Here is a 13,337-nt window from a genome sequence, read left to right on the forward strand (position 1 = left end):
GGTCAGGAGGGAGGGGGCTGATCTGATGTCACTAGGGAAAATTAAACTTTGAGATGGTTCATACAGGGAGATATGTTCTGATAGGTAAGCTGGGCTGTAACTGTTTAGGGCTTTATAGTTTAAAACCAGCACTTTGAATTGTGATCGGTAAGAGACTGGCAGCCAGTGGAGCTGACGTAGCTGGGAGGTTGCATGCTCCCTGTACCCCGTTCTGGTGAGAAATCTGGCTACCGCCCACTGGACTACTTGAAGCTTCTGAAAGTCTTCAAAGGCATCTTGGTGTAGATAATTTCTCTTCATAAAATTCAACATCCATGAACAAAGACGTCTAATAAGGGGTAAGAAGTGGAAGATTGTAGACTGCATTGTAACCCTGAGATGCTTTTGTGGTTATTAAAATTAAACTATGTGCACAGGATAATTATTTTAAGTCCTGGTGAAATTGAAACATTTTTTTCAAATAACTTACACCTAAAGTACACCTTGTCTGTCTCCTGAGAAATCTGTATAAAGTAGCCACAGTCAGAACAGATCACGGAACAATAGACTGGTTCAAGATTGGGAAAGGAGTGTGGCAGGGTTGCATACTTTCACCCTCCCATTCAACTTGTACACAGAACACATCATGCGACATGCGGGGCATGAGGAATCCAAGGCTGGAGTTAAAATTGCTGGAAGAAACATTAACAACCTCAGGTACGCAGATGATACCACTCTGATGGCTGAAAGTGAGGAGGAGCTGAAGAGCCTTATCACCAAGGTGAAGGAAGAAAGTGTAAAAGCTGGGTTGCAGTTAAACATCAAGAAAACCAAGATCATGGCAACTACACCTATTGATAACTGGCAAATAGAGGGAGAAAATGTGGAGGCAGTGACAGACTTTATATTTCTAGGCACGAAGATCACTACAGATGCAGACTGCAGCCAGGAAATCAGAAGACGTTTACTTCTTGGGAGGAGAGCAATGGCCAACCTTGACAAAATAGTGAAGAGCAGAGACATCACACTGGCAAAGAAGGTCCGCATAGTCAAAGCAATGGTATTCCCCATAGCAACCTATGGATGCGAGAGCTGGACCATAAAGAAGGCTGAGCGAAGGAAGATAGACGCTTTTGAACTCTGGTGCTGGAGGAAAATCCTGAGAGTGCCTTGGACCGCAAGAAGATCCAACCAGTCCATCCTCCAGGAAATAATGCCCGGCTGCTCACTGGAGGGAAGGATATTAGAGGCAAAGCTGAAGTATTTTGGCCACATCATGAAAAGACAGGAAAGCTTGGAAAAGATCACGATGCCGGGGAAAATGGAAGGAAAAAGGAAAAGAGCCGACCAAGGGCAAGATAGTATCCTTGAAGTGACTGGTTTGACCTTGAAGGAACTGGGGCGGTGACGGCCGACAGGGAGCTCTGGCATGGACTGGTCCATGCGGTCACGAAGAGTTGGAGATGACTAAATGACTGAGCAGCAAAGCACACCCTTCAATTATCTTTTCTTGACATTAGCCAGAAGTGAAAAGTTTAACAATGGCTAGGGTCTACTCATGTTGCTTGGTGTGGATTAATGTGAATTTGCTCAATTTACTGTGCCCCCAGTGACACAGCGGGTTAAACCACTGAGCTGCTGAACTTGCTGACCAAAAGGTCGGCAGTTCAAATCCGGAGAGCAGGGTGAGCTCTTGCTGTTAAGCCCAGCTTCTGCCAACCTAGCAGTTCGAAAACATGCAAATGTGAGTAGATCAATAGGTACTGCTCCGGCAGGAAGGTAACAGCGCTCCATGCAGTCATGCCAGCCACATGACCTTGGAGACATCTACGGAAAATGCAGTCTCTTTGACTTAGAAATGGAGATGAGCACCAACCCCCTGAGTTGGACATGACTAGACTTAACATCAGGGGAAAACCTTTACCTTTATCTTACTGTGATAATACCCTTTTAAAAACAAAATAAGCAATAATCATTTTTTTCTCTTTTTGATATCTTTGTTAATGATGCCATTGATAGTATTGTGTATAGCAGAGCACTGGAAAGTTGCACTGGATATTCAGACATGCATTTATGTAATCCATTATAAAATATAGAAATAAGTACAAAATGTGATCCTGCCCTCTTTCAAAAGGTGAATAATGACTACTGAAACAAATATAATTGTGGTTTCTTCCCTTTTCCCCCCTCCCCCAGTTAAATGGAGTTTGACCAAAAAGGATGAAATGGATACCAGTGTGACTTTAGTCTGGGAAATAAATCCTAAATGCAATTTAAATTTTTCCTATTGTTGTCAACTTGATGGTAAGACTTTAAAGAAGCTTTTTGTAATTGTGTATTAATTTGATGGAGAATTCATTTTACATTAAAAATTGTGTATGAATATTTAAAATGAAAAGTAGTACATTTGAAGATCAACATATTCTAAATGTCTAAGCTGGGATGGAAATATATGAACTCTACCTACCTAGTCAATAGGAATATCCGGGTATTTTAAAGTGACAAATTTTAAACCACAGCATATTGATTGTGGAAACTTAGCCTTCTTGATATTATTGGACTCTGACTCCTATCAGTATGAACCACCATAATTAAGAATGATAGGAGTTATAGTCCAAAACATATGAAGGGTCACAGTTTCTTCACACCTAGTGCAGATATTTGCCTCGTCCTGCAAGCACAGATTCATGTTATCTTACAATTTCTTTCAGATGGTAAAACTTATTGTAAAGAATACTCTGGACGAAATGCAACAATTTTTAATTTAGATCCTAATACGAAGTACATTTGTACATCACAAATATATTTCAATAGTACAGTCTTGGATAACACAAAGACAGACATCGAAGTACAAACAGATTTTGGACGTGAGTATAATATGATTTTTCTGCACTTTGTTTCTTTGTAAACTTTGCTTCAGCCCAAAAGCATAATGAGAATGCCTGTGCATGCATGTGATTAGAAGTGTTATTTGTATTTACAAGATCCCCCCCCCCCCCCCCGCAATAAAAAAAGTTTTGCACTTGAATGCCCTCTAGTTAGCATAGGACATTTCTGCCACTTTTTTTTATTCTCCCTGAATCATTTTTGGTCACATTTAGAAACATGAGGTCCTCTAGATGTAGTCAGACTACAACATTTCTCACCATCACCAATGCTTCCTAGGACCACAAAGAGTAACAGTCCATCCACATTTGGAAAGTATTCCAGAGGACAGGATCAGAAGTCAAAATGATCTTAATGGATTAGAGAGCTAGGCCAAAACAAACAAAATGAATTTCAACAAGGACAAATGTAAGGTAGAACACTTAGGCAAAAAAAGAAAGAAAGAAAGAAAAGAAATGCAAAGATACAGAATGGATGACGCTTGCCTTAACAACTGTCAATGTGAAAAGATCTTGGAGTCTTGGTGGACAACAAGTTGAACATGAGCCAACAGTGTGATGCAGCAGCTAAAAAAGCCAATTGGATTTTGGGCTGCATCAAAAAGAATATAGTGTCTAGATCAGGGGTCCCCAAACTAAGGCCCGGGGGCCGGATGCGGCCCATCGAAGCCATTTATCCAGCCCCCATGGCACAAGGGCAGAAGGGGGTTGGGCTAAATGACCCAAGAGGTCTCTTCTTCTCTTACAACCCTTATTATTATTATTATTATTATTATTATTATTATTATTATTATTATTAACATTGAGGCTGGGTGGCCATCTGTCAGGGGTGCTTTGCTTGTGCTTTTGGTTCATAAAGGCAGAAGGGAATTGGACTCAATGGCCCAAAGGGTCTCTTCCAACCCTCTTTTATATTATTATTATTATTATTATTATTATTATTATTATTATTATTGTTATTATTATTATTATTGTTATTATTATTATTATTATTAGTATTATTATTAGTATTATTAATTATTATTATTATTATTATTGCTCAGCGGTAAATTATAGTCCGGCCCTCCAATGGTCCGAAGGATCATGAACTGGCCCGCTGTTTAAAAAGTTTGGGGACCCCTGGTCTAGATCAAGGGAAGACATGGTATTATTCTGCTTTGGTTAGACCTCACTTGGAAAACTGTGTTCAGTTCTGGGCGCCGCAGTTTAAAAGATCTGGAAGGTGTCCAGAGGAGGGCAACTAAAACGATCAAAGGTATGGAGGTTATGAATCCCTATGAGGAGCCTCTTAAAGAACTGGATATGTTTAGCCTGCAGAAGAGAAGTTTGAGAGGACACATGACAGCCATATATAAATATGTGAAAGGATGCCATAAAGAAGAGGCTTGTTTTCTGCTGCCCTTGAAACTAGAACTTGGAGCAATGGGTTTAGATTACAGGAAAGGAGATTCCACTTGAACATTAGGAAGAACTTTCTGTCTATAAGAGCTGTTCAGCAATGGAACTCTCTGCCTTGGAGTGTGATGGAAGCTCCTTCCTTGGAAGCTTTTAAACAGAGGTTGGATGGCCACCTGTCAGGGATACTTTGATTGTGCTTTTTCTGCATGGCAGAAATGAACTAGATGGCCCATGTGGTTTCTTCCAACTCTATTTTTCTATGATTCTCTGAAAGGCAAACTAGATGGCAATCCATTACCCTGGTGGCATGGAGGGTAAACAATAGGTGCCCAAAAATATTGACCCATAATACTAGCCTTTCTGGGCACTATATATTATTTAAGGAAGAGATGAAGTGTCAGATTACTAGAGGAAATAATAAAGAAGATCTATCTCATATTACAGGAGCCCCGGTGGCAAAATGCGTTAAAGCACTGAGCTGGAGACCGAAAGGTCCCAGGTTCAATCCTCGGGAGCGGCGTGAGCGGCCGCTGTTAGCTCCAGCTCCTGCCAACCTAGCAGTTCGAAAACATGCCAATGTGAGTAGATCAATAGGTACCGCTTTGGCGGGAAGGTAACGGTGCTCCATGCAGTCATGCCAGCCACATGACCTTGGAGGTGTCTACGAACAATGCCGGCTCTTCGGCTTAGAAATGGAGATGAGTACCAACCCCCAGAGTCAGACATAACTGGACTTAATGTCAGGGGAAAACCTTTACCTTTTATCTCATGTTACACCTTGAATAAAACACTTTGGTTAGTATTTCAGGCACTGAAAAAACATTGTGACTGTGAACATTAGATGTTGAAATAGAGTGGTGAAGTTGGTCTGGGTTTTAGTAAGAATATACAAAGAGTTATTCAAGTTGCTGGTCACAATACTCTCAAATAGGTTCAGCACTTTGAAAAGCATATTCCAAGTTGATACTAGAAGCAAGCATGGATTTAACTGACATGGGATCGAACAGGTGCTACAGATTTATTGTCTAAAAAGGAACAATTTCAATCAAATCAAAATCTTTCTTTTGACTGGTTGCTTTGTGTCTACAAATAATTATTTCTCACACTGATCTGACTTAGATGCTATGCACTATACAAGTGGTTCTTTGGATATCCTCTTATACTTAAGTAAACGGAAAAACCTTTGTAAACTCTGGGCTAAATTGGGGAATACGTTAATTTATCCTATACATTTCTATAAGTGTCCTTAAATGCAATGGAACTTATCCTTGAGGAAGTGTGCATAAGGTAGCTGCCCTAGAAACATGGTTGCATTCAACATGTACTTTTACAAAAGTAACACCTTGCTGGCAGGGTGGGTAATAATTATCAGAAGAAGCAAACTGTGAAGTTTTATTCCTTCTTCTCCTGTTGCTATAATCATAAAAACGTAACTCCTTTGAAGCTGTTATTTACATTGTCAAGAAGTACTTTTGACGCCTGTTCTTATATTGAACACACTATTCTCATTTGAAATCTCAACTTTATACTTTGTTTATTCCATTTAACCATTATATCACAAGGGCTATTTGTTAGATTGTATTTTATTATGTAATCTGCCTTGACAACATTTTATAAACTATCTGGAGGGTAATGTACAATGTGGTTCGTGTGCTATAATTTTTTTTGTTAAAATGTGATTTTTATTTCAATAGCTAAGGTTTTTGTGTATTTTAAATATATATTTTTCTGCTTATTCCCTTTATCAGAGCCAGATAAGCCTAAAATCATTAGTATAAACGAAACTGCACATAATATATTAATTTATTGGGAGAAGCTAACAAATGAAAGCAATAAACCAGTTGATGGTTACATGGTCCAAAAATGTCATGCGGATTCTCTTTCCTGTGAGCCTGCTGGTACGTACTTTGCAAATACAATATTCTACTCTACCACAAACATTTTTGAGGAGTTAGTTTTTAAACCTTGGAAATAACTTTACAGAAGCAAAGAGTCCCAGGAGCAAAGAGTACCAGACTATCTAAAGTAGTAGTAGTAGTTGTTGTTGTTGTTGCTGTCGCTGCTATGCGCCTTCTATTAATGCGAGAAAAAAAATCAGAATAAACTGGAGATCTTGTTTCAGAATATTTATGTAAATCTATCTTCTTGCAAACTAGATGGCAAACTAAATGGCAACCCATTACCCAGGTGGCATGTGAGTAGGCAGGAGGGTGAACAATAGGTGCCCATGATACTGGTCTTTCTGGGCACTAGATACTGTATTATTTAAGGAAGGAGATGAAGTGTCAGATTACTAGGGGAAATATAAGAGTATGTGGATTGGAACAATAATAAAGGAGACCTACCTCAGGAGCCTCGGTGGCGCAGTGGGTTAAACCGCTAACCTGCAGAACTTGCTGACCAAAAGGTCGGCAGTTCAAATCTGCAGGATGGGGTGAGTTCCCGTTGTTAGCCCCAACTTCTGCCAATCTAGCATTTTGAAAAAAATGCAAATGTGAGTAGATCAATAGGTACCACTTAGGTGGGAAGGTAATGGTGCTCCATGCAGTCATGCCGGCCACATGACCTAGGAGATGTCTATGGACAACGCTGGCTCTTCAGCTTAGAAAAGGAGATGAATACCAACCCGCAGAGTTGGACTCAACTAGACTCAATGTCTGTACAGTATCATTGTCTAAATCTAGTGAGATTTGCTGGAGACAACTTTAAACTTAGCATAGTGGAATCTGATACCAAGGGTAAAGCAAAACACCATAAAAAGGCAAGAAGAAGGACTGCTGTGGCTTCTGGTCAGATTAACAGGCTTTCTAACTATGAGTTAAATTCACAGTCTCAGGTTTAGGGAAACTTTGGATATGCCTCTCAAGCGAAGTAATAAGGAAGAATAGCAAAAACTTTCCCCACTGCCCTTTCTATGCCTGAGACTAGTACCAAATTTGGAACCCGGGCTGTGGTGCAGGCTGGAGAGCAAGCCAGCTGCAACCAGCTGCAATGAATCACTCTGACCAGGAGGTCATGAGTTCGAGGCCCGCTCAGAGCCTATGTTTGTCTTGTCTTTGTTTATGTTAAAAGGCATTGAATGTTTGCCTATATGTGTAATGTGATCCGCCCTGAGTCCCCTTTGGGGTGAGAAGGGCGGAATATAAATGCTGTAAATAAATAAATAAACCATTGTTCCTTTCTTTCCTTGTATCTTGCTAAGAATCAACAGGCAATGGTTTCTGGACTAACAATGGTTGACAGATTACCCTTTTGAATAGCATTGATTTATAAGACAAAATGAAAGCAAGTAGTAACACATATTCTGAGGAAGTGGAAGAAGCTTGGAAAAGGCTATTTCCAAAGTATCTCACAGACATTTCTTGGAATTTTCTGTGTTAAATTTTGGGGTCGTTGGGTGGGTATGATCTTCTAGTTTGCATTTGAGAAAGAATATGATCTCTCTGTACTTATAGGATTGGGAAGCATCCCCACTTATTAATGAGATTTTCAAGAAACAACTGCAACTAATTTTCAATGAAATGTTCGCAAATTGCTCTGCAGAATGGGAGCGGAGGGTTTAGGGGTTCAATCTCTCCCTTGAAAATTTTCAGGTTTTTTAAAAAAACCTGGTTTACCTATGAATTTTAACTGATTAACCAAATCCCCATGAGTGTCCAAGGAAGTTTATCTGTTTTGAGTGTCCACTGAAGTTTATCGATGGAGCCTGTTTTCTAAATTATTTTGCGTTATGGAACTACTCTTCATGATTCACTAAAAATGGTTCAACCCTCCCCCCCCCCCAAAAAAAAAAAATCTGACTATGGCCCTGAACATGGCTTGTTCTGATGGGATTTGTACTGTGGAATTTTTAGTGGGAAGTATGCAATAAGCCTGTGTGGAAGAAGACCCTTAGTTCTAGTTCACAGAAAATTGTGAAAATATCTTGTGTCCTAGACTGAAGTCTTTTGGTCAACATCAAATGGACAGCAGATAACTGAAGTAGCTTCTATTCAGATAAGCTTTGGCCTCTTCTATGCTGCCATATAATCTAGATTATCAAAGCAGATAATCCACATTATACATTGGAACCAATATCAGACTTGGATAACTTTTGTGTTAGAGCTGTTGCTCCTTTTTATTTTGTCTGGTACTGCCAAATTGAGCTTTATACAGGGAACTTTAATAATACTATATGCTATTTGGACATATTTTCTTTGTGCATAGACCACCTTGTGTTTGTGTTATATAATCCCGTTCAAAGCAGATAATATGGATTTTATATGATAGTATAGAAGAGGCCTTCTTCATATTCTCTTTGGTGCTACTGCCCTTTTTTCTTAGATACTGGTGTTTTCAAATATTGAGAATGTAATTATTTGAATTAATTTGTTTTGATTCAAGCTCCTAATGTATATATATTTAAACTTCTAGTTGAATTAAAAGCTTCAGAAACCTATTGTAACTTGACTGGCCTGAAACCCTTCACAAATTACAACGTCCAAATATGGGCATACAAAAATTCAAGGAACAAAAACCCAAGATTCGAGGGGGAAAAATCTACTAAAACGATTAAGACTTCTTCATCAAGTAAGTTATACATACTGCATTATTGAGGAGTATAAGTACAGGAAGAGCAGGGCTGTTTTCAGCCACTATCACACATTTTCTACAGAGCTGAGTTCTTGTATAAACATTTAGGATCTGTCATTTCAAAAAATAGGAGAAGGGCGCAGTATAACAGGAACTCCTATTGTTGTTTTCTTTTTTTCTTTTTCACAGAACCGTCATGTGTGAATAATCTTAAAGTCATCTTGGTAGAAGACAATGCTGTAAAAATAACCTGCTCAGATCCAGTGGACTTAAATGGTCCTAAGAAAAAGTTTAACTTGTCCTGGGGGAATAGCCATGAAATTAGCGACTCATGTGAATTTCTTATAAAAAATCTTAATCATTTGACATCATATACTTTCACAGTAGGTTGCATTCTTGGATATTGGGATTTGCTTGTTGATTGAAGGGGGAGGTCGGAAAGGGGGGAAAACAGAATAGAAATGTCAAAGAAGTTATCCTACATATATTGAAATAAATGATGTCACACCAGAGCTATATGTTGAAATAAGGTGGGGAAAGTAAGGAATGTTAATTTCTCTTTAATATGTGCATGTGTGTTTATTATGTGGTATCAAGAGGCCTGTTAATTGGTGGTGATCCCATGAGTTTAATGGAGTTATCTTAAGTGAGGAATATTCAGAGAGATAGCTTTGCCACTTCTGAAATATAACTGATAACATCTGGCCCCACATCCAAATACTGACCAGAGCTGATCTTGCATGGCTTGCAAGAACAGATGTCTTTAAAGAATCTGAAAGACTTGTAAGATATCTCAACTGATACTTAAGGAAGGGTAGATCAAGGGTGGGTAGAGGTGCAATATCTAAAAATTATATGGTCCTGGGCAAACATTTGCCTTGATTTTGGATGTGACCATATGAACTGAAGCTCATGTGTACTTTTGCACCTGGCCTATTTTTCAACTATACTCAAACACCCATGGGCCATGTGTATTTTCTGAGATGTAGAGATGTATGTGTAAACAATTCAAGCTTTTTATTTATTTATTTATTACATCATGTCTGCCCAACCCTTCTCACCCCTCAGGGGACTCAGGGCGGCTTACAACATGAACATATACATCAAAATAATTTATATCACATTTAAAAATCCATTTAAATTAAAAATTACATTAAAATTGAGAGCTTACATTACATTTTTGAGGTAGCTACCCACCGCTTAATGGTAACTCTTAATTTGAATGTTTTGGGATGTTACTCCTTGGTCACACACTATCCTTGCTCATTGGAATACTCTTTTTTTTTCTTTTTTTTTTGTAACTGTGAGGTTCTTTGTGGCCGAGGGTCATACCCAGTTTAAATTTTAGTGATATTGCTTCAAAACGTAATATGTAATGCTACTGGTTCCATATCTATCGTCTTCTTAGGTCTTCATTTCATGACCTACTCCTTTAAAATGAATAACAAAACAAGGAGGTGGTAATTTTTTTGATTTTCCCCTTAAACCAGTGGTTCTCAACCTGGGGTCCCCAGATGTTTTTGGCCTTCAGTTCCCAGAAATCCTAACAGCTAGTAAACTGGCTGGGATTTCTGGGAGTTGTAGGCCAAAAACATCTGGGGACCCCAGGTTGAGAACCACTGCTCTAAATAGTTTGAACTCTTGATTTTTTATAAACATGTCTCACATTACAAAGTCCCTGATAAAATAGGAAAGGGAATATGAGTTTAGGACCTCAGCATTTAAAAAAGGTCCATGTTTTATTTAGATAGAAAACACCTGGAAGATCTCTAGAATATTTTTTTCTTTAATAATACATCTTTCAGTTTAAAATAACCCTTGTTTATTGTTTTTGTATTTAAGGTTACCTTTTCCAATGGAGATTATTCTTCTGATGCTTCATCGGAAACAGTGAACACCAAGTGTACGTCCAGTTTTAAATCATTCCTTTTAATTCTTAGATCGCTTAATTTACTTGTTACTCTACTTTGCGGTTTGCTTTTTGCTCCCTCACTGCTTCACAGTTTTTTCTAAGCGGTGGCACATGTGTAAAAGGTGCCAGTTTCCCTTTGATGCTGAAAAGAGGGAGACGCATATGCAAAAGTGAAACTGGCAGGCGCCGGAGAGGTGGCCGCCAAGAAGAAGAGCAGGAAGAAGGCTTACGAAGGGGAGAAAGGTCACCTAACTACTAATATAATGTGTAAATATTAAAATAAATATATCGCCCCTACTTCGCAGATTTTCACGTATTGCAGGTGGTCTGGGAACATAACCCCTGCAATAAGTGAGGGAACGCCGTATATCTGTAAATTGTTTGATATTTCTAAAGCTCTGCAGTGTAGCTGTTTGGCTTTATCCTTTGTTTTCCTTCCTTAAACAGATAATGCTAAAGCCCTGATTGGATTTTTGGCATTCCTCATTATTGTGACATCTTTGGCTTTACTCATTGTTCTGTACAGGATCTACACCCTTAACAGACAAAAATCCAGGTAAAAATATTTGTTTTCCTTGACCAGGTCTGTGCAATAAAGATGAGAAGGCTGTAACCTTTCCTTCCAGGTGAAGGATGAGAACCATCTTTCTCGCTGATGAAGTGGGATGGGGCTTTGTTCTCCATGTTACTGTCATTGACTATTCCAATGCAGAGAAAGCCAATAGCTTTCATATCGAACTAGTCACAGGTCTGCATTTGAAAAGCATAGTTGCAGTCTACAACTCACTATTTTTCAGGGGTTTTCATTTTCAGAGTTTGACCGTTCTAACTGGGGAATTTTTTCAAAAAAAAATTCCCTAGTACTCTCATTTTTAAATAAAGAAAAAGCACACATTGCCCTGAGTTTTGGTCTGAACATTAAAGGAGCTCTCCATGAAGCCAACTATTTAAAGAACTCTCCGTGAGTTCAGAACCCTGGATAGCTCCTTAGAGAACCATATGAGCATGACTACATAGATCAATGATTCCCAAAGTGGGCGCTACCGGCCCCCGGTGGGCACTGGAGCGATCCAGGGGGGCGGTGATGACACCTATTAGGACATGGGGGCGGGGACAGAGGAGGGGCAGAGCGTCTTCCCAAGTGTCGGAGACAGGGCTGAGCACCTGAGGCACCTGTTAGGACACACAGGGGGCGGAGCTAGAGGAGTGGGCATGGCTCCTTCCCAGGAGCCCAAGACAGGGCTGAGAATCTTCTATACTCTCCTGAGGCGCTTGTTGGGACACAGAGAGCAGAACTAGGGAAGGGGGCAGGGCCTCCTTCCAAGAGCCTGAGACAGAACTGAGCCACTAAGGCCTTTTAGGACTATAGGGCAGGGCGGGGCTGGGCTGGGGGCAGGGACTCTTCCAAAGGGCGTGAGACAGGGCTGAGCCTCTATATACCTCCCCTGACACACTTGTTAGAACACGGGGGCGGGGTAGAGAGGTTCAGCCCCACCAGGCAATCGGGAAAAGCCCAAGCCCCCTCCTCTAGCCCCGCCCCCTGTGTCCTGGCAGGCGCTGCAGGTCAGGGATAGAAGCTCAGCCCTGCCTCAGAGCTCATAACTCTGCCCATCCCAGGCCTGGCCGCCCATTTGTGGCCCCACCCACCTCCCCCTCCCCCTCCCAGCCCTGCATCTTGGACTAGGGGAGAGGCTCAGCCCCGCCCTCTTGAGCAGGAGCCACGCCCACCCCTCTAAGCCACGCCCCCCTTTCCAGGGTGCGCTGAGTCATATTTTTTCTGGAAAGGGGCAGCAGGCCAAATAAGTTTGGGAACCACTGACATAGATGAACAATTTTCTCTGTAGGAATTGTGCAATGGTGGTATGTTATGCTATTTGGTCCACCACCCTCCTCTTTACTGTTGCTGGAATGACGTAGAACCAAACTGTAGAAAAGCAGCATTTATTAAACTTCTAAATGTGGGATTAGTATCAAAATAGTTAATAAATAATATCATTTCTTTCTCCTCGCCATTTTTATGTCACCAAAAGCATTCTGTGGATACTGAGTATGTCCATTTCTGCAAACCTTTTGGTTCTTCAGAGCATACTAACATTGGAATATCCTTTTGATTGGGATTACATCTCCCAGATTGCCCCATCTGGCCAGTCAATAGCCATTTGAGCTAAATACAAATGAAAAGTGTAGTTTCCCAAATGTAATTTTTCCAAGGTCTGGCTGATACTTCCCGATCATTTCTCAGTAGACTCATTTCATCTACAGAAGTATCCCAGCACAATGCATGAATTTGCTATTAGGATATATGTTCCCAAACACAATGATTCAAACCTAACTTTTGGTTTCAGAAAATGTTGATATCACAGCATATTACTTTTCATTCATAAGTGTTTTTGCTTCTTACAGAAATTCAGATGAAGCAGTGGTGCTTGTTCCCAGAGGTAAATATCATGCAGTAAATAGGCGATTATACAGCTAGAAAGGACCTCAAGTGCTAACTAATTTAACCCTCTGATTTTCAGGAATTCACTACTTAAGTATCCTAGAATGTTGGCTATCTAGTCTCTCTTTTTAAACTTTGCTATATTTATTTT

General features: G+C 40.0%; 1 protein-coding gene across 7 annotated transcripts in view; it reads left to right on the plus strand.

Annotated features, from left to right (window-relative positions):
* Window positions 1-13,337, plus strand: part of ptprc (protein tyrosine phosphatase receptor type C) — a 136,148-nt gene that overhangs the window by 93,998 nt on the left and 28,813 nt on the right. For all 7 annotated transcript variants that reach the window (XM_008115016.3, XM_008115015.3, XM_016995199.2 and 4 more), the window contains 8 exons: window positions 2,176-2,283; window positions 2,691-2,846; window positions 6,011-6,160; window positions 8,676-8,831; window positions 9,024-9,217; window positions 10,677-10,737; window positions 11,194-11,302; window positions 13,150-13,184. In XM_008115016.3, coding sequence (XP_008113223.2) covers window positions 2,176-2,283; window positions 2,691-2,846; window positions 6,011-6,160; window positions 8,676-8,831; window positions 9,024-9,217; window positions 10,677-10,737; window positions 11,194-11,302; window positions 13,150-13,184 — 969 coding nt within the window. The remainder of the gene's footprint in view (window positions 1-2,175; window positions 2,284-2,690; window positions 2,847-6,010; window positions 6,161-8,675; window positions 8,832-9,023; window positions 9,218-10,676; window positions 10,738-11,193; window positions 11,303-13,149; window positions 13,185-13,337) is intronic.

Source organism: Anolis carolinensis, chromosome 4 (assembly GCF_035594765.1).
Source record: "Anolis carolinensis isolate JA03-04 chromosome 4, rAnoCar3.1.pri, whole genome shotgun sequence".
NCBI lineage: Eukaryota > Metazoa > Chordata > Lepidosauria > Squamata > Dactyloidae > Anolis > Anolis carolinensis.